At 53.4% G+C, this 21,585-nt stretch overlaps 1 protein-coding gene across 4 annotated transcripts in view; it reads right to left on the bottom strand.

Annotated features, from left to right (window-relative positions):
• The window catches only part of Cabin1 (calcineurin binding protein 1), a 153,438-nt gene that overhangs the window by 11,168 nt on the left and 120,685 nt on the right, over window positions 1–21,585 (bottom strand). For all 4 annotated transcript variants that reach the window (XM_063225858.1, XM_063225856.1, XM_063225859.1 and 1 more), the window contains 4 exons: window positions 4,845–5,008; window positions 3,866–3,962; window positions 2,285–2,965; window positions 138–212 (listed from right to left, as the gene is read on the bottom strand). In XM_063225858.1, the coding sequence (XP_063081928.1) occupies window positions 138–212; window positions 2,285–2,965; window positions 3,866–3,962; window positions 4,845–5,008 (1,017 nt within the window). The remainder of the gene's footprint in view (window positions 1–137; window positions 213–2,284; window positions 2,966–3,865; window positions 3,963–4,844; window positions 5,009–21,585) is intronic.

The raw sequence follows: 21,585 nt of genomic DNA, 5'->3' as shown, positions 1-21,585 counted from the left end.
TCATGTATCCACAGGTAACACAGCTGGGATGTGCCACTAGCCCAAGGTTCAGCCACCTCGTGGTCCTTTCTCCCCTTGGCCACCGCCGACCACTGTGCTTGACCTCCAACCTGGGCCTAGGTGTGGGTCAGGCTTACCTGTCTCTGGGCAGCAGCCCCAAGGTGGACCTGACAGAACTTCACAGCCTGCTCCAGTGCAGCCTCTTCATCCACCTGAGCAAGGAGATGACCAAGGTCAGAAGGCCTGAGTGTTGGGCCTCCTCCCAGCCCTGTGCCTCAGGCAGCACATATCAGCCTATGGGGAGGTCCCCAGTCCTGTGAAGAGCATTGCCCACTATTGACTATGTCCAGGTCCTCCTGGCACTCCTGTGGGAAGGTGTACTCCCGTCTCCCAGATGGGAGTGCCAGGCAAGGCGATCCAGTTACCCTTCTGACCACCAGTTAATTTCTGTGGCTAGTTGTGTCTTTAAGAGCTCAGGCTGGCAGGGGGAACTCAGACCCCATCCAAGCCTTCAAATTCAGCTGAAGCCTGACTGCTTTAAGGTAGCTTTTGGCAGGAGTAATCTTCTGAGCTAGAGCCCGTCCCTCAGGTGGATGGGATGGAGGGCTGTGACCAGAGCAGGAAGCCTAGATCTGGGCAGTGGGCAGATCTGGGCTGTGCCAAGCATCCTGGAGTCCGAGACATCAGAAAGAGACTGGGGAGTTGTGGGGGTTCCTCAGAGCAGCAGGTAGGGCTTAAGAGCAATAGCTATACACTGCTAACCAAGGTCAGAGGAGCATGCATGGCAGAGAAAAGCTCCGGCCAGCCGGCAAAGAAAGGACCAGCACTTGAACAGTCTACTAAGTAATCAGCAACCAAAACAAATGGAGTGGCCGCGGATTTCGCTCAGCAGCAATAGCACCTGCCTGGTAAGCACAAGGTCGAGAGTTCGATCCCCAGTACCAAAAAAAAAAAAAAAAAAAAAAAAAAAAGAAAAAGAAAAAGAAAAATGAAAACAGGAAGTAATGCTCAATGCTGGTGAGGCAGACAGGCAATCTCTTAAAGCTGTTTCTCAGGAATGGTCACACCATTTGCACTGGTCGCTGAAGTTCTGCTGATTCTTCCTGTGGGAATACTCATAAATAGAAAAGAAAGAGTATGTACCTATACATTAAAAGTGGTGGGGGGAGTCGCTCGGCATTGTGGTGCTTACCTGTAATTCCAGTACTCTGTGAGGCTAATGGGGACTCTCAAATTCAAGCCCAGCCTGTGCAATTTAGTGAGACTCTCTCTCAAAAAATAAAAAGATGGGTCAGGGATTTAGCTCAGCAGCATAAGTGCCTGCATGGCAAGTGCTAGGTTGTGAGTTTGATCCCTGGTAGGAAGGAAGGAAGGAAGGAAGGAAGGATGGAAGAAAGAAAGAAAGAAAAAAAGAAAGAGAGACAGAGAGAAAGAAAGAGAGACAGAAAGAAGGAAAGAAAGAGAGAAAGAAAGAGAAAGAAAGGAAGAAAGAAAGAAAGAAAGGAAGAGAAAGAAAGAAAGAAAGGAAGGAAGGAAGAAAGAGAGACAGAGAGAAAGAAAGAGAGACAGAAAGAAAGAGACAGAGAGAGAGAGAAAGAAAGAAAGAAAGAGAGAGGAAGAAAGAAAGAAGAGAGAGAGAGAGAGAGAGAGAGAGAGAGAGAGAGAGAGAGAAGCTAGGTACTGTAGCACACACTTGTAATCCCAGGCTAAGTTCAAGGCCAGCCTGTGCTACATTCATGAACTGTGTAGTAAAACTGTCTTTAAAAAACCAAAAAATTTTTTTCAAAGATTAAAAAAAAAAAGGGTTGGGGATGTTGCTCAATGCCAAGAGTCTGGTTCAATCCTCACTAATGGGGTGAGGGTGGGGAGCAGGAGGGGAGGATGGAAAAATGAGAATGCCAATGGCCTGTCTGGGAACACTCAAGGCACTGCAGCCACAGGAAGCCTCCAAGGGAAGAAGTGATCTAAAGGCATCCAGAGGCCCCTGCATGGGGCTTCTGTCTCCCTGGGCTGGATCAACAAGAGTAAGGTTGAGTTTAAACATTTTAAAGTTCATTGTTTTTTGACTAAATGTATGGCCTGCTTCATTACAGAAAACCTCAAAAACACCCCTCACCCCCACGCTGGTGTACAGTGGGCATGCAGGGATCATGGTATCTAAATCCACCCCAGCGGCAGGCCCTGGCACATCTGGACACCCAGGAATGGGCTTCCTGGAGAGGCCAAGCAGATCAGTCTGTGGACTGGCACACACCTCCCTCATGCAATCTCACCGCTCGCCCACCTGCTTGATGAGCATGTAGGTCTCTGACATGATCCTCTCAATGCGGCCCAGGTCATAGGCCACACCCTTCTGGCCCTGCTGCCACACGCGGTAGGCATCCAGCAGGAGTGTCTTGCCGGACTCTGTGTCCTCCAAGAGCTTCCTCTTGCGGCTGGGCTGCAGGGGTGGTTCCTCGGGGTGGCTGCTGCCCCTGGCCCCCGAGGCAGTGGTAGGGCCAGCGTTGGCAGTGGGTACTACTGGGGCTGACGTGGGTGGCGTGGGCTGTTGCCGGGCGCTGATGCTCAGCTCTTCCAGGGACAGCTCGGCTGGGCGGCTCTCAGGACCCTGATCTCTCAGAGGGCGGCCTGGCAGTAGGGACGGTGTCCGTTCCAAGTCTGGGCGGCAAATGGCAGCTTCCCCTGTGTCCATGGGCTCAGTGGGTCCTGCTCGAGGACTCTCCTTGTCCTTCTGCTCCCCACCCTGGTCTGCACTGTCTCTTGCATCCATGACCATAGGCCGGTGGTTGAGGGAGCCCACTTTGGTCCCCGGTTCAGGCCCTGGTCCTGAACCATCAGCCAGAGGAGTCTTCTTGGGGTTGGGGAGGCTCTCCTGACCATCCTCAGGGCTGGCCTTATGTGACACATCAGTGGTCATCCTGGCTCTGGGGATGCCACAGGCCTTTGGCCCTGGGCGTTCTGACCCCTACAAGGAAACCAAAGACAAGTCACTGCTGTCTCCATTGCAACAAAGCACCTCTGGACTGCCTCTCCCACCCAACACCACTGTGGCTCTGGATATCTACTAGCCAGGAACTGCTATATCTCAATCCTCAAGAAGGACAGTAGGCCCAGAGACCTTCCCTCCTATATACTGGCTACCCCATGACCTACCCAGGTAATCAGGTCAAACGGATTGTTACTTGCTGAGTAATAATCCTGATCCTCTTGGCTCTCCTGTGGCTTTGTAAGGTGAACTTTGGGGTTTTTATGGGAAGGAGACCTGCCTGGAGCTATGAGGCATTCTTGGGGCAGAGCCAAGTCCTTCTGGCCTCTAGCATAAAGTGAGGCTGGTGAGGTCACTCCCAGGCTTAGGGCATGATGCTGAGTACCTGCATCAAGCCCCAGCCAGCTCCATTTGTTAGGCATGTGCTCTGCAGACAATAGTCTTGGTTCAGCTCCCAGCTGGCTCAGTTCCCAGCAGCACCACCTGCTAGGCAGGTTTTTTAAACTTCTGGACTTCAGGTGCTATGAAATGGGGGGCCATTGTACCTGCCTAGAGGGTGCAAAGGGAGGAGGTGCTTACAGAAGCCTTGCTCAGCCCACACAGGGATGGCTAAGGAACCCACCCTACTCAGGTCATAGTGTAAAGAGGCTCAGCTATGTAGAGGGTTTTCATTTCCTACGTTAATCACAGAGTGCTGGAGCCTCACTAAGAGCTTGCATGTTCACTGGCGAGGATGGTATTCCCTGCCTAGGACATGTGGGGACATGGGGACCTGCCTAAGGTGTGTGTGTGGAGGAAGTGGCTGCATCAGGATCACCACTTGGGGAAGGCCTGGGAGCATGTTCACAGGTTAGGGGAGAGTGGGGGCAGGCTACATACCTCCGAGAGCTCACTCAGTGTGTCCTCCAGCACCTTCACAGTGAGGATGAAAGCCCGCTGTGCCAGGACCTGGCGGTCAGCATCTCGCAGATACTTCCTATGGTCACACAGGGGTGGTCAGAAAAGATGAGAATGTGCCAGACACCACTCGGTACCCTGTGTGCCTCTGCCTCAAGAATGTCTATTTGTCTCTGTATTCTACCTACTGAGGTCTACTCCCCCAAAACCTTGAACCTCACCCTTCAAATTCAATGTGTCTGACTGCAGTTGGCTCCCCTGAGCCTCCAAGGGCATAGCCACCATGGCTCAGCCTTCCTGCTGCCATAGGCAGGGCTGAGGAGGGGTGCAGGCCTATCTTCAGGGGTCCCCTAGGACCAGCTGGAGGCCTCTCTGAGTTCACGGTTGCCACTGCAGAACAGAAGGTGATGCAGTGCGGATACAGGAGCATGGCTGACTCAGCTCCAGGCTTTACCATCAGTTCAGTCCACCTGTGAGCTGTTTCTACTGTGATACCCATAACCCCTGCATGTAACAGCTGTGCGGGTGCCCCTCTGGTCTGTCTGTTCCCATTCTAGTGGAGGGATTCTTGGTTCCTGTTGAGGACCAGGCTTCTGCTGCCTATCTAGTTATACTAGCCTTCCTCTGAGCTACATAGCTATGATCTAAACTGGTTTCCTCCTAACCTGCCAGCACCTGACAGCCCCAGATTGGGGGAGATGTAAGGGGAAAAGGAAGCCTGGGTTGTCCAGCATCTAGATGTGGAAACTGCAGTCAATGGAGCGAACCTGTGTTGGCTCCAGGTTGCTAGGGCCCAGGAGTGGTGTCTTTTAGGTCACAGACACTGAGGCAGAATAATACCCTGAGAAGAAAAGCAGGCCTCAGGGCTATGTCGGGGTGGTGGAGACAGAGCCCTGGGTGGATGACTGGCCCACAGCAGCACCGCCATGTGCCAGGCTGTGTGCAGAGGCAGCTCACTCACTTGCCCTGGTCCGGAGTCCGCTGCAGCATGGAGGACACCTTCAGCAGGGTGCTGTGGTCCCGAAGCTGGGCCAGCACCTTAAGCAGCAGCACAATGGAGCGGTTCATGTGCCAGGCGAAGCTGCCTGGTCGGTCAATCTCATCCACAGGGATCCGCCAGATGCCCTGTATGATAGCAGGTACAGGCTATGAGGAGGGTTGCTTTGGGTGGAGCTTGGGACACTCTGCCTGACATCTCATGGAACCTGCCACAGTGGCAACACACTGCCCAGTCAAGGACGTTCCAACTTCTAATCTTCCAGAGGATGAAGTATGATGTCCTCACCTGAGACCACCTCATCACCGATGGTAAACAATGTATGTGTGGTTCTGTAGATTCCTCTTTTGCATGGCTGTGTTGCACACATCCACTGCGTCTGTCCCCTATGATGGCACTCAGGTCAAGCACACATCTTTTTACATAAGTGGTGACCCAGCCATGTGACCAACTCTTACAGGTGGGACACTTGGGCCAAAGAGGGCGATGATGGAACTCTAGCAGCTGCTGCCAGCAGAAGGACACCAGTTTGGCCCACCCTTGAGTACTCCCTGCCCCAGCGGCTCTGCTGGGTCACCTACCACTCCTAGGATCCCTGGGTCCCTGCCACCTCCGAGACCTTCCTTCTCTCTCCCTCAGCCTATACCCACCCTGCTGTGGCTGCCCATAGCCAGCTGCTTCCATGATTAGCATGGCACCTGATGAGCACACATGAAAACTACCCACGTTTCAGTCAAGGTGCAGGGGAGGCCTGGCTAACAGGACATGATAAGTGAACAAGTACCGAGGAGCCTATCTCGGGTACAGGACCTGAGGGCCCTGGGAGCAGCTAGCAGGCTATGAAATGGGTCCCCATAGCCAACCAGCCATTGAAATTCCTGTGCAGAATGGACCAATGCTGCACATGACACTGCCTCCTCTTCCTCAGCATGGGGCCTGGTTGCAGTATGAGGTTTTGGAACTTTGGTTATCTGTCGCCATGGTAGGATGTCCAGAACCCCTGTTCCTGCGCTGTCCCTGCCATCTTCTGATGCCTACAGAGAGGTGCTGGTCCACCCTGCTCTAGCAGCCCTGGGACAGAAGCTGCTTAGACCCAGGAGACAGGCGCAGCCCTCAGCCCCAAGCCAATGCACCCTCTATACCAGACCACAGGGCAAATGGAGGAGCAGGCTGGCAAATACTGAAACAAGAACCGTCCACTGGACAGCTGGGGGGCTGCATGAAGCAGCCATCTTCCACCTCTTGCAATGCTCAAGTTGGATGAGACAAGGAGCTGAGACATCTGCACAGAGAGCAGCAAACAATACCATGCCTTTCAGAGCTGCAGCTCTGCAGCACCTTATGAAAAGCCAGCACAGAGAAGGCATGAGGAACGTCCTTGAGCAGAGCCGGTGTGCAGAGGTAAGGACCAGGCTCTCGCCCTCTGCCCCTGTTCCTAGGGCCATGTAACTGTTCTCCCTGTCAGCTATCAGGCCCATTAGTCCAGAGCTGGGAGAGCTTGTCTCCTGGGAAGCTATTTAGACACCACTCGGGTGGTCTTTGTGACAGCCTCCCATAGCTATGCCCTGAACACCAGAGCTCAGAGACAGGGAGTGATTCTTAAGAGTCACACAGCTAGAGGTAGCTCAGGGCTGGCCCTTACCACAACCACAGCACTGAGAAAGGGAATCCTTTGGGCCTATGGAAGGAAGCTTCTATCCCCTGTCCCAGCCTCTACCACTGCCACAGCCCCCCTGTGGCATCCCCTGAATTGATGTGAGGGGGCAGAAGCCCAGGGCCATGTTCCACGTTAGAGATCCAAGCATGAGCCACTATTGCCAGGTTTTACTCCTTGCAGAGGACACAGGATTCATCCCACTCCTGTCAGGTAGTCAGGGACCAGAATGATCTTGCATTTCTTTCCTTCATTTTGTTTTGTTTTGTTTAGATAGGGTCTTTCTTTGTAGTCCAGTCTGGCCTCAAACTCACTGTGATCCTTCTGCCCAGCCCCCTAAGTGCTGGGACTACAGGTGTGCACCACCGTGCCTGGCATGACCTTGGACTTCATGGATTCTGTCTCCCACTCCTTCCTGTGCGCAGCCCGTGATGACTTGGATCAGGCTGGAGATCAATCTCTCCCTAGTCTGGAGTCAAGCCACCAATTCTGTGCTTGAGTCTCTGCCAATGCCTTTCCACCTCCACTACCCAACCAATTCTTCTGTGCCTTCCCAAGTCCAGTTGTGTGTGACATCACCTCCTCTGAAGCCCTCCTGGCTTGCTGTCCTCCTTTGACTCCCAGAGACAACTCAGAGTCAGCCCTTTAGATACTTGGGGTGGGTTTGTGGCTATAAGTGCAACTCTTGTGAGTCAAGAGCAGGTCTGTTTTAGCTCCAGGTCTGCAGGGCCCAAATACAAACCTGGCAGAGTAGGTGGCACTCCCAGGTAAGGGCCATTTATTCTGTCTCCCATTTTGTAGGGCATAGACTCTGTGAAAACTTCTGTCTGGGGAGTCCTAGCCCCTTAATCTCCTGTTAGCCCTTGGCCCTGAAAATTTGCATGTTCACCTGTACAGGGCAGGTTCAGGACAATTCTGCTCACAGGAAACAGAAGGCTCCTCCGAGGCCCAGGCTCTAGGGGAAGGTGGCTGTGGGGAGGATGGCTGGCACGGCCTTCCCTAAAAGGCAATCACTGCAAGGGAGCAGCGCTATCGTCTGAGCAGTCCTTGCTGAAAGCAGCTCACCTGGGCCGGCAACAGCCTGCTGGCCTCTCTTCCTACAAGAAAGGGAATTGAGAAGGCACTGCCGGAGACACACCACACTGGGCTCTCTGCAGGGTGGGCTGGAGAGGCACAGCAGATCTGGCAGATGGTGAGGGCTGTGGGGGGCAGAGGCCCTGCAGACAGTGATTCCAACTATTGCTCCCAAATTCAGGAATTAGATACAGCACTAGTCTATTTTTTGGGAAAAGGGACATGTGCCAAATTGAGCCAATGAACATCTGGAGAAAACCCCTAGGAGGGCCTACAATATGGTCAACTGCACTAACTGGGATTATGTGAGGATAGCCTGGCATTGCTAGCCCATCTTGGGGGGCAGGGTTGGGCGCAGGTTCATTCTCATGGGGATGCAAGAGCTGTTAACTGCTTGCTAAGGCAGGCAATACCCTGAGAGACTGGCATTGGAAATCGAGGTTCACCCAAGCCCTACCTGGAATACCTGGGATGTCCACAGGGCTGTTTCAGAGGGGGCTGCGCTGGGCTGTGCTGGCCAAGCCGCACACCGTGTTTCTCCTGTCTCTTCCTCTGCCTTGCTGCTGAGCCTGGGCTTGAACCCTACTCATCTACCTCTCTAGTTTCTGGGACAGGTGCCCATGCTTAGGGACCTGGGGAATGAATGAGACAAGTTCACTCTTGAGGACTTCCTGGTCTGGGGCCGAGGAAGGAAAGGTAGCTCACGCCTCTGTCCCCGGGGTAAAAGTGCGACAGGGTAGGTCTTGGGTCCTCTTATGGCCATGGAAGAGGATCACGGGAGGTGGAGGGCAGGTGACTGGGAGCAGAAACACATTAGATGTAAGGGGAAAACCACACCTACACTAGTGGACGTTCTTAAAAGCACATATTTCCTAAGAGTCTGGGCCTGTCAGCAGTAGAAATCCGCAGTGACAGAGGCCTCTCTCCCTGGACCGCACAGCCTGTGGAAGGCCCCCTCATCCCAGCACCTTCTGGAGAACCCAGGCACTGACAAAAGCACCCTAGAGGGCAGGTGTAATTTGCATTGCACATTCTAACACCTGGTTTGAATCCCTGTCTCCCTTCTGGCTCATTCTGAAACATAACACCACTGATTTTGTAAAGAACAGAAGACAATGAATCAGGTGGCAAGTCCATGGAAAACCAGAAGGGAACCATAGACACTGCTAATGAACATCCTAAACCTGAAGTGTGGCATTTTGATTTTTGTGTACACTCATCACATCTGGCACCTTGCTTGGCTTTTTCATGGTAACAGTGGTGCGGAAGGGCATACTTTCTGGGAAGGGTCTGACTGGCTCAAGTGCCCTTGTTGATTCATTCAGCATTTACTCATTCATGTGCCACAGCATGGGGCTGGAGTTTGTTTATAGAGCGCTAAGCATCACCCCCTTCCCTTCTTCTGTAAAGGAACTACTCCCTTCCCTCCCAGGGCCCACCCACAAGGCATGGATGCAGCCAGCAGGTGAGGCCAGGATCCCAACCAGGTTCCCTCTCCTAGCAGGAGTACTTGAGAGCACCCCACTTCCCCCAGTGTGGGGCTCTATGCAGATGGATGTAAGCCCTGGAGAGACGAGGTTCTGTGGCCACAAGGCTGGCTTTCAGGGACAGCTAGCCCTAGAGAGTGGAGGCACCAGGCAGTCAAGAGCCTGGAGGGTAAAAAGGAAGCCAACAGCTTAAAACTTTCTGAACGAAGGGGTTTCTGTATTGCATTGCCTGAAGCCCCTCCATAAGAGAGTGGGAAGAGTCAAAGCAGACTCTCCCTGTCCTGCCTTCCCACACTGAGAGCTTTGCAAATTCTAATCCCACCTCAGTGAGCAGGGTGTAGACAAGGCAGAGGACAGGTGCCCAGCAGCAAGGACGAGAGCACCAGGTTTGCCGTCTTCCTCACTACTGCCCCAGATTGCAAAGTTCCTGCTGCACCCACTCCTGAGGGCACAGGTTGGGGCTTCTCTGAGGGTGCAGGGGACATATTGAGGGAGGTGGAAGGGAAGCTAAGTGGGGCCTGATGAATAGGATGTGGGCAACAGTGCTTAAAAGGAGGTCTGGCAGAAGGTAGATAGAAGGCCAGTACCAGGCAGGGTAGAAGGAGCCTGATACCCCCCATAGAATCCCAAGGTCAGACCACAGCAGGATCATGGATTTGAGACAGCCAACAGCAGAAGTGGAAGCCAGCAGTAACAAAGACCCAGCAGAGCAGGCCTGGGATGGGGCGTGCCTTCCCGTGGTCCCTTCCTATTCTTCCCCTGCCCCGCACCGGGCTACCATACAGTCCTGCTGCTCTACACCTGCCCTGGATGTCCTCTCCCACCTCCACAGGCACAGAAACTAGCTCTGGAGTTGCCCCACTCAACTCCTGCACTTTGGTGTCACCAGGACCAGCTCCCTGGGGCCTGCACAGTTGGGATAATGCTTGCGGGCACTGTGGGCAGTTGGGGGCCTATGCTGGCAGCCTCAAAGCACTTAAAAACACTAGGATTGTGTTCAAAGCTCCTTTTGCATTCCAAGTGCCTCATCTGGGACATCTCGGCCCACCTCTACCTCCTGAGTGGTTCTGAGCTCCTCAATGGCAGATGAGGTCACCAAGAAAGACTCTAACAACCTGCATAATTTATGAAGCTTCAGACTCTGGGCAGAGGTTCTGATATGAATTCTCAAATCTTCCCTATAGCCTTGAGACTCAGATGTCCTCTCACTTCTCTGGAGGCCACAGAACTTTAGAAGCTGTGGGCAAGCCTAGGGGTCCAGCTGCTGTGGTGTGAAGGCCCACAGAGCCTCTCCCAGGGGAGCTGAAGGCTGGGTAAGGCCTTGTGCTGGTGCCCATGAATGCACTGCCCACGTACAAGGGCACTGAAGGTGGTGGTGGGAGCTGTGACTCCAGCTCATGCCAATCTTAACGGGTTGCACTCTAGGGAGGTAACACACAGCATCAACTCCTATAGGTACGGCATACTGATCCTGGCTTCTGGGACTTGTTAAGCCAGGGCTCATGGCTCATGACACTGCAACACCCTGAACTCAGTAGTCCACGGCTATAGATTCAAACAGACAGAGTACTCACAGTGAACCCCACTGTTCTATGCTGGGCCATGGCTCAGGCAAATTGTGACATACAGCCTAAGGCTATTTCTGGGGTTCCCAGATTAAGGGCACCCACTGCCACTTGCTACCTTCACAGACCCCACCGTTCAGTCATGGATCCTCTTAGAGCCTTCTGTGCCCCAAGAACACACACAACACCTCCTCCTACCAAAAAACCTGTGCCTCCTGCAAGTGCCACAGGAGGAAAGAAGGATGAGAGAAAAGTGTATCTCTATCATAACTGCACCAAGTCCGAGGCCTGGCTTGTTGCAGAGCCGATGAAGTTCAAAGCATAGTATTGACAGAGGCCTCAAATTTCTCCTATGTCTGCACTGGCAGGGACAGTCTCAAATGTGTAATAAACCCAGCCTTCAGTTCCCAGGGAAAGTGAGTTCAGATCACCTACTTAAGACTGTCCAGGGACCTCAAAGTGGCTCAGGGGTCAGACTCTTCTAGCTTAGGCTTCTCCCAGAACCCTTGCTTAATACTCCCAAATGAATAAGCTGGCCCACTTTACAGATGTGAAAACAGAGGAATGGAGAACATAGGCATCAATGCCCAATCACCTTTTTGAGCCAGATGCTTTTTTAAGACCTGGAATGCCCACCACAGGGCAGGCTTGGACTGGAAGACCTGACCACAGACAGGGCAGGTAATGAATGGCTAGTGCCCTCCAGCTAGCACCACAGGTGGCTCAGAGGGCCATACTTAGGTCCCTTGGGCCCCTGTTGCAGGAAGTTGCTTCCAACTTTAATCTTTTCAGGAATTAGCTGGGCCTCCTTAACCTGTCCTTTCCTGCAACTTTCAAGATTCAGATGTGATCCCTTCCCCTGATCTACTATGCCTAGGGTCATGCCCTGCTGGGATACCAAGCAAGGTGCAGGCAGGAGGGCAGAGGATGGACTAACCAAACCTAAGGTCACTCAGAAAAGCTGTGAAGAAGCCACTTGGCTGCTACATAAAGGTGCCAACATGAATTGCCAACAGCTCTCTAAGGGAGACCCAGGTGCTCAGCCTAACAAGAGATCAGGTGAGCAGCAGGGCAGGCAGCCGCCTGCTACAGATAATGGACTCTTCTCTTTCCACCTCTCCCAGGCTCCCCCATCACAAGGGGTCTAAATCTGTTTGGAGCCTTCTAGGGCCCAGCCTGAGGTGCTTGGGAACTGCCCATAGGTTTGCTTTTGCTTCTGACATCAACAGCTAGTCCCAAGGTCTTGAGCCTTGGACAGAACAGCTGCCTGCCACTGCCCTCTGCACCTAGCAGCCCCGAGGTGGGGGTTCAGGTGAGTAGGACCAATAGGGTTGCATTGCTCCTGCCTACACCAGCTCTTTAACAAAGCCCAGCCTTCTGGGTGTGCTCAGAACCTGTGAGCTGAGATGAACTGTTGGTGAGCAACCAAAGTTTATTAGGGCAGAGTGAAGCCCTCTATATGAGACAGGCCAGAAAGACAGGAATGTCTGCCTATCAGACCCTAGAAGACTGCGTAGAAAAGGAATAGCCCAGGTCAAAACCACAAACTTTGGCATCCAAATCGCTTTAACCTCAGGGCAGCCCTAGAGAGGCGCTTAGTGAATCTCATGAGGGGAGGAAAAGTGACTTGTTCCTGTTTGTGTCCCCACAGCCACATCTGGAATATCTCTAGAGAGTACATGCTGCAGGCAAATGTCCTTCCAAGGTACAGGAAAGCTAAACTGTCCTGTGATCCAGGGTGTAGGGACAGAAGAGAGGCTGGTACCAGCAGTAATGGCCCAAGAAAACAATGACTCTGAGGGTGTTCAGAGAAAGTCAGTGGAACAGGAGGAGCTGGAGAGGGAGCCTCTCTGGCAAGCAGGCAAGCCTCTCTGAACTACAGTGTAGTTAGAATCAGGACCCACCACTCAGGGTGTCCTGAGCACAGGAAGCATGTACTTTCAATCTGGATTTTTTTTTTTTTTTTGATACTGGGGATCAAACTCACAACCTTGAGCTTGCCAGGCAAGGTGCTTAGGTCACTGAGCTAAATCCCTGGCCCACAATCTGGATTTTTAACTTAGAAAATACAACACATGTATTTCCCCACATTGTCAAAAACCCCTCATTTTTAAATGACCACACTGCTGGGCATAGCGGCACACACCTGTAATCCTAGTACTTGGGAGGCTGAGGCAGGAAGATCATCAAAAGTTCAAGGCCAGTCTGGGCTACATAGAGAGTTTGAGGCCAGCCTGGGCTACACAGTGAAAGTCTGTTAAAAATATACATATTTTTTTTGTACTGAAGATACTCATGACCTCATGCTTGCTAGGCAGGCACTTGTGTCATTGATCTATATCCCCAGCCTTAGAAAGAAGAACTCTCTTTCTTTTTTTTTTTTTTTTTTGGTACCAGGGATCAAACCCATGACCTCATGCTTGCCAGGCAAGCGCTTATACCACTGAGCTAAATCCCCAGCTAAAAACAAATAAATAACCAACCAATCATGAGGGCTACGTATGGTGGTTCATCCCTGTGATCCCAGCACTTGGAAGGCTGAGATGAAAGGCCACAAGTTCAAGGCCAGCCTGGACTACACAGCCACATTCTGTCTCAAAAACCAACATAAAATGACCACAGAGTACCTCGCTCCGCAGTGAAGTGGGCTGCTGGTGGGTATCTGGGTCTGGGTCTCCAGGATCATTAAAAAGAATCCTGGCTGACCATCTTTCTCCATGAAGCTCTCCTCTGCTCAGGATGAATCGCCTGATGGGACCACGGGATTGGGCACCAGGTAGCAGGCTGGTCTCCTGGAGGCAGGGACTGGGTTCATGAGCTAAAACAGCGAGGGGCGCCCACAGTAAACCGAGTGTGCATGGCTTCCCAGAGCAACTCAGCTCCAACAGCCCCGCTCTCAGAAAACACAGCACTGTGAGTACCTGAGGGAAAGCCTGCTCCCCTGGCAGAGAGATTCTTGCGCTCCCCTTTTCCCTCACCTCATCCCCAGCTCAAGCAAAAGCCCAGTAGTGACTCAGTGCTCTCAACAGGCAAGGGTGGGGAGCAGGTTGGCACCCAGTTCCCAGAGGCAGCAGGCATGGGATGTAGAAGCAGACTGCTGTTAACCAAGGACCAGCTGCCAAGCAGTGGCTGAAGCTGCAGACAGCGAAGGAGCCTCTCAGCAGGGTTCTAGGGCAGGAAATCAGGAGATTTTTGTTTGTTTCCAGAAAAGCAAAAACTTTCTGCTGGCTGCAGGACAGCCTCAGAGTTACAACCTGACCCCAAGCCAGGAATGAGAGAGAATCTGGACAGTAGGCCCCAAGGTCTGGAGCAGTTGTGAGGAAAATACCAGAATCCTCTGTAGTCTTGGGGAGACATCTGTCACCTATTAATCCACACAAACTACCTCAACAGTCAGACTACCTGCAGAGGGCAGAGGGGAGGGTATGGAGGGATGCATTCCCCTGAGCCCCTAGGGCTGAGCATCTCCTGGGGCCAGCAGGACTCAGGCATCCGCCCAGCTTCTCCAGCACATGATTTCACTTACACCTCACTGTGGGAGAAACTAGTTCCAGGCCAGGCAGCCAGCAGCGCACTGAGAACTCAGCCCACCAGGTTCTCTGCATTCCCCACTTGCTCCTATGTATGGAGTGCAAGGATAAGTTGTGCCAGCTGGGCAGTACCCCGGTCCCAGATGACTCCTGGAGCCCCCCTGCTACCAAGTGCTGGCATTTGGAGCCAGGACTGTTTCTAGGCCACTCCCCATCTTTTTCCTGCCCTAAGGAGCTAAGGGCCCTGCCCCTCCCACAGCACTTACACTCCAGGCCTAAGGTTGGGGCACAGCTGAAGTGGGCCAGGTTGAACATCCAGTAGGCAGGAAGTTCCTACAAGCTTCTACCTCAAAACCACCTGGTCTCCAGAGCCTGCGTCTGCAGAACTGTGCAGAGGCCACCAGAGGTACCCTCATCCCCCCACCCCTACGAAATCCTGGTTGCCCAGGCAGGGCTACTGAAGGCAAGGGATTCCCCGTGCCACCACAGGTAATGAGTCCTCGACCAACACAGGCAGAGACTGGGGAAGCCTGCAATTTGCCTGCAGCTGGCACCAGCCGTTTTCAGTCTCTCCTCCTGCCAAATGAGACATCGTGCACTAGGTTCCCTTCCCTTCCCCCTCGGGAAAAGCAGAACCGACAAACAACCAAGTGCGTGGGGAGTGCCCGGCAGTCAACTCCGGGTGGTGAGCCTCACCTCTGCATGCTGAAGCCCCTGCGCCACACCCGCTCAGCCCCTACCCCAACCCCACCCCTCCACCCACCCTAGAGCTGAGGGACAAGAAACCAGCCCCGAGCAGAGCTGGGCCGACAGCACTTGCAAAGCTCTGGCACCATCTTCCCGCCCCCGCACATGGCTATTTATAGCTAGGGAAGCACCGCGCCCGGGCGCCGCTGCCCACCCTGCCGGGCAGCCCGCTCACCATCCCCGGGAGCTACACCGCGCAGCTTCCAGTCGGCGCCTTCTGCCGCGAAGTTGCTTGAGCTAGTGGCTTTCGCTTTCGCGCGGCGCCGCGCAGCGCAGCGCAGCGCACACCCCCGCGCGCAGGCTCCCGGCCCCAGGCTCTTTCGGGCTGGGCTAGCCGGGGGCTCCCGGCGCAGACGCGCACACAGACTCTACCAGAGCGTGCCGCCCCCGCGTGCTGCCTCCTAGGCCGGCCTGGCCGCCCACCTGACGCCGACCCGGCACGGGGGCGCCGCGCCCCGTCGCTAGCCAGCCAACTTCCTCCGCAGGGGTGCCGGGGAAACCGTAGCCCACGGGCTTCCTGTTGCGCTTGGGGCGGGGGGCAGCTGCCTGAGCCCATTCAGGAGGACTGAACAAAAGCCTGGAAAAGCGGAGAACCCAGCAGGCAGAGAAGCAGAGGTGGTCCTGTAGTCTGGCCTCAGCCCCCCAGTCCTCCACCATGGGCAAGTTCCTACCCGCTGGCTCCACCGTGGCATCTGTGCAGGAGAGCTAGGGCGGGCGCAGGGCCATGGCCGCGGAGGCTCGCTGGCTTGCTCGCGGCGGGCCGGGGCGGGGCAGGCAGAGCCGGACGGGGCGCTGGCGCTTGCCTGGATGTGAGCCCAGCAGCACAACTGACTTTCTGCCGGCCAGTCCTGGTGGGGTCCCTGGCCCAGCTGCCACTGCGGTGGTGGCGGGCTGTCGGTTGGCTGCCAGCTGCTGGTGGGCACAGACCTTAGTGCGGGAAGCTGTGGCCGGGATGGCAATGGTTGAATGCATGTTGGGGCTGTCATCGACCTGCATGTGGTATTTATGTGAACTGGTGCCCCCTGGAGTTGTGCCATGCAGTGCCCTGTGGCTGGCAAAGTGTAGGTGTGTGTGTGTGAGGGCACACCCGAGCTGTCAGTAGGAACTAGAGCAAAGACTTATGAATGCCATGGTGAGTTCTCCACTGGGCTTTACATCTGGAAGCAGCTTCATTTTCCAAACAGGCTCTCAGACCCAGAAAGAGTGCTGGGCCAGGTTGATCTTAAGACCCCCCCACCATTCCCACTCCCAAACTCTGCCTTCCAAGAACAGCAGCAGTGCTCTCCAGCATGAGAGCAGCTTTCCAAAGCTCCGGAGAGTATACTGACAGTACCCATTCTACAGATGAATAAAGAGCTCAGAGGAGAAAAGCCTCACTCCAGTGCATTGGCCATGCCCCCAGCCCCTTCAGCATCTTCTTAATTTCTCATGAGGCAGGCTTCACTGAACTATTAATTGTTGGTTGTTTCTCCTAATCCTCTCCTGAGAAGACCAGAAAAAGTAAGCATGGGCCATTCTTCATGAGCTAGATGGCGAGACACTTCACCCCTCTTCACAAGCTTCTCTCTCTCATCACCTCAGTGCCAGGAAGTCTCTCCTACCTCCTCAGGGACTCTAGGGTCTCAGATTTATCTAGCCAGTCCTTCGAGCACTTGTCCTGGAGATGCCCACTCCTTCAGCTGGCTAATTCCCTTAGGCCAGTTTCTGCCCACCAGCATTCCCAGGCTTACCCTGGGAGACGCCCCCAATCCAAATCAGTCTGGGTCCAAACTGCACTAAGCTGGGAGAATGTAGCACTCTCCGTCCTCGGCCCTCGGAAGGCAGCTTCCCTGCTTGCTAAGCACAGGGCTCACTGCTGGGAACACAAAGAAGGACGCCTTGGCTTCTGTAAGTCATTCATTTGTAGGGGTACACAAACGAGCACAAGCCACACCTAGGCTGTGAAGAAAACAAGAGGCTCCAACTGAGTGCTTGCAAAAGTTAGATCTCAGGGACACCTCAACCTGGATTGCTGCTCAACTTCCTACACAGCCTCTCACCATCCACATTCCTACCATCATTTGACGGCTACAGTACATGTGAGAACAAGTTCAGAGAGACTGAGCGACAAGGCCAGGATGGCTAAGACCCATCCTGCAGCCTACCCGCTTCAACACTGTCCCCACTTACTTGAACAGACACAGGGACCAGATGCCAAAGTGATGCTCATGTCTTGCACAGCTCATGACCTCACTTCTTACCTTATCTACTTCCTGTAAGATCAAGTCAGACCAAAGGAAGCTGAGAACATGTACTCATCTCCCCTATGCCAGAAAGAAAGTTTTGAGTCTGCAGTTCTCTGGAAGCCATTTTCCTGCATGCAGGAGGCTTGTAGGCCCACCAATGGCAGTGCATGGCACATGTGTCCCCCAACACAGTGTCTGAGAGCAGCCCAATGGTCACACTCTAACATGCACTGTGGTAAAGGTCTGCTGGCACCGTTCCACCTACTAGCAGATGAGCACACCGAGGTGGGGGTGGGGTGAGCAACCAGAGGTCCTGGCACCTGGTGTCACAGGAGGGGAGACCTATGATCAGGGGAGCTTGGGGGTGCTGTGCTAAGCCTGTGCAAAGCAAAGACTGGAAAGACATCCCTGAGAATGTCTGCTCCCAGCTGGGTTCTGAGACACTGTGGGCTCTGGTATCCTTAGCTCTGTTCCTGTACCACAAAACGCCCTGCACACTGAGCCCAGGTTTGTGCCAGCCCTCTCTAGAGCCTCACAAGACAGGCACTCATCATCTCTGACGAGCAACACTGAGGCCAAGAGCAGAGATGTTCCCCACAAGGTGAAGTTCACCCTCTTTGTCCTGCGAGGGGAAGGTTTCCAGTGCATGTTGGAGCCTCTTGGGGCTTCACGTAAGAACACTATGACAGTTAGAGACTGGTGAGCCTACCTGCATTCAACGCCTGAATATTATTAGGGCCCAAAAGAGCTCTGAGCTTCCTGAGACTTGTCAACCTCTGCAGGACAGCACTATGGGTCTTAATTGCTCACCTGTACTTGGATGTCTAATGACGTAAGTCTCTGATCACTGCCCCAAAGACAGCTATCTAACTTGGGACCACTCCTGAAGACTGAGCTCACCAGGACAGTAAGACGCCCTGATCACATTTACCCACAGGCCAACAGGAACCTGCTGAGGTGACCACAGGCTTCCTTGGAAATGCAGGCTTGGTCTTTGACTCACATGGCCAGGAACATACAAATGTTATTATACTTGCCACACCAAGTGGTAGGCTTCTGGCCTTGTGAAGCCAAAGTCCAGCCGCCAGAGCTGGACTGTACCCAAGGTGCTGCCGGCTGAACTGCCCAGGTTACAGTGGCCCCAGGAATGCCCTACTGCCATACATTCTCAAGACCTAAGCCAATGCAAACCTGCAGGTCATTCCTGCTTCCTTTCTCACCACCTGTTACCTTAGTTCTAATATGACCCCAGTCTGGCCTGAGAGCTAACTGTCAGCCATGGAGAGTACCAGCTAGTTTGGGTGCAGAAGACTTCCATTGCTCACCTTCTTTGCTTTTGTGGGATACTGGCTCTGTGTGACATGTGATTAGGCAACTTTTCTGCAGTGTGTATGCAGTTCCATGTCAGCCAGTTTCCTTTTCCTCTTCTCAAGGTTCAGACAAACTGAAACAGGCTTCTCCTCCCTGAGGACATGGACCCCCAGGGACAAGGTACCTCTCCAAAACTGTGGAGTCCAGATACCTTCTCCTTACTTGACTGCTTTAGAACTAGAGTTTTTGGCACTCAGAGGTGTTCAGCTTGTGCTGCGTAACTGAGGTACCTTTTGACGTTACAGTTTCCAACTATTCTAAATGGCAGATGGGGAAGGGGAAAGTGACCTGCCCAAGGAACACTTCCAAGCCAAGACTTGGCTCAAGGACCTCTGTTATTAGCTCTAGGGCTGCATTCCCCTCAGCAGACAGCTGTTCTATGCCATACTCCAATCCACAGAGATACGAGAACTCAGAACACACAGGCATATGGGAACACAGGCCATGGCTCCCACTAGTTCCTTTCTGAGAAGAGGATTCCCAGAGGGCTGCGCCCATAGTTTCCCATAACCAGGAGGCAAAGCCAGGATCTCAGGCAAACATTTGGGCTTTCATGAGCAGGTGACAGAGCATGCAACTCAGCTTACCTGGTTCTCCAGCTCAGCTGCACGGCAGAATATAGAGAAACAAAAACAAGAATGGGGGCAGGGGTAAGGTAGCTTCCTGGGGAAGAAGTGGCAAGAACTACCAGATGTGGAGGGACTGGGGTTTTCCCTATGCAGAAGGATGGGTGAAAAAAGAAGCAGCCCACTAGAGGAAGGAGAGAACAGCAGGAATATAGGATCATGTGGAGGATAACAGTTCCTTACTGTACGCAATGGTGTTGCAATATGGCAGCAGGTATCACATGTGGGCAGTGAGTGACCTCTGTGGAGAAGGGTTGCAGAGAGTCTGGGGGAAAAGAAGAGCAAGGAAGGGAGATCACCAAGTGCTGAGGCACTTATGTGGGTAGAGGGGCACCAGTCAGGACTATGGAACTTTCTGCCTTGGTTCCCTATGATAAGGGCACTACCGAGAGCACAGCTGGCCTGATAGTGGTGGTGGTAGCCCTGTAGCGTGGGCACTGCTGCTTCTCCCCATCCTATGAAGGACCCCCACATTGCCTCTTTTGGTTTTCCTTTCTGGAATGGCTTCTCCGCCAAGGTAGGATCTGAGCAGTCAGGGCCCCTGAGAACCAACCTAGAACATGACAGTTACATTGAACTCCTCTGAGCCACACCTCTACTTAGGGCTGGATCAGGGAGTTGACGCCCATGCTACTGTAATAGCTCACTCTGCAGAATACTGCTAAGCTGCTTCTGTTTTCATCTCAGGAGGGGAGCCCAAATCCTAGAAAAACCACAGGTGACATGCACATTGAGAAAACTAGGACAGCCCATATCTTCTGACCCCTGGTTCCTGAAAAGATGGATTTTGTGAGTGTTAGGGTCTCGGGCTCTTCTGGCAGGGGATAAGTGTGCTTTGGTGGGGATGGGGGTGTCCTAGGGAAGAGATGAAAGAAGGGAGGCTTCAAGGGCTGGCAGCAGCCGTAGCCTATACCAAGTATCCCCTCCAGATAGCAGCAAACAAGCATGCTGGTGACTGGGTCAGCCTGACTAAGGCAAGGACCTAAATAGCGCTGGCCCCTGATGGGCATTCAAGCTCTTGAGCATGACTGCATCTCATCAGTTCCTCCTGTACCTGACGGCCACAGGGCAGAACCCTTCAGGTTCCCTGGAATAGCCTCTGAAGGGGAGCAAACTCCCCCAGGCCTCCTTGATAGACCAGAGCTCAATTCCAGATGTGTAGATCCAGCCTCAAGAGAGGACAAATGTGAGGTAAGAACAGAGAAACTGCCCTGGCATTGGACCCCTTCCTTATTCCTCCAGGGTCCACCTCCCAGGAATAGGAATACCTGTTCAAAGCAGCTCTACCCACAGGATGCTCCAGTTGGCAGATGGCAGAACTTGGCCTAACTTGGAACCAGGCACTTTTCTAAAACGTAAGTCAAATATGCCTCTGATCCTTCCATGCACACATACCTCTCAGTTGTGAGAGCACATGGTCTTCTCAGTCTGACCCCAATGTTTTCCTCAATCTCTAGCTCCCCAAGCCTGCTCTCTAAGCTACAAAGCTCTGCTTTGACAATTACCAACCATGACCAGGAACTCCCTGTCTTGGAGCTCCACAGGGGTCCACCATCAAGGACAGACAGTAACATCAAGGATAGACATCACTGCTGACAGAGATGACGACAGCCCTGCAGGATAGGCCCATTCTAATCTCCCCCAGAGTGGCTTCCTCTTTCTCTGTGAGAGACCCTCTTACCCCACACTGACTTCCATGGCCTTTCCCTCTTGGGATACTTTCTCCACAGTTTGTCTGACAAGCTGGCCAATTTGCAGGGTCATTCTGGCCTCCAAAACTGTTCCTGACCACCTTTGCTAAGAAGGGGGAGACATTCTTCTCTCAAACTCATAGCACTGTGAGACCTGCATACAGAACGCTCTGGGGGTCTTGACTAAAAGTTGACTATGTTTATATTCCACCTCCATTTTACTGCTGCGCCCCTGAACATAGGCGGCTCCTGTTTCTCAGGAGAGGGGCTCTTTATTGCAGCACTGGAGACCAGCTTTCCCTGCCAAGGACTTTCACAGCACCACCACCGCAGGTGCCCCATGTCTCTGAGGTAGGTCATTCCAGGTTCATTCCCCAAAAGGCTGGACACCATGGGCCCTGCCCTGCTGAGCCATGAGGGGCCTGGGCCTGAGCTGAGGCACGGTCTGCAGTTCAGTGCTCTCTATCACTCCTCTGAGAATGGTTAGCGAAGTCCCCTCTGGAAATAAAGCCCAGGGCTAAGCCAGTGGTGACTAGTTCCTGCTGAATGTACTTACCAGCCCAGGGCTGCCATAGCAATGGTGACAGTCTTCCCTGCAGCCCAAAGCTGGCCCTCCTTTGCTTGGGCTGGTTGAGCAAATGACTCAATGTTCGTAGGCAGAGAGGAGGCAGTGTTTAGAGACTACAGAATCTGCACCCTACTATTGATGGGCTGAGGGCTACAGGGAAGTTCTGT

Source organism: Cavia porcellus, unplaced genomic scaffold (assembly GCF_034190915.1).
Source record: "Cavia porcellus strain 051 isolate PalLab524CR breed Dunkin Hartley unplaced genomic scaffold, mCavPor4.1 scaffold_16, whole genome shotgun sequence".
NCBI lineage: Eukaryota > Metazoa > Chordata > Mammalia > Rodentia > Caviidae > Cavia > Cavia porcellus.
Note: the sequence above shows the minus strand (reverse complement) of the source record. Positions and strands in the feature narration are given on the sequence as shown.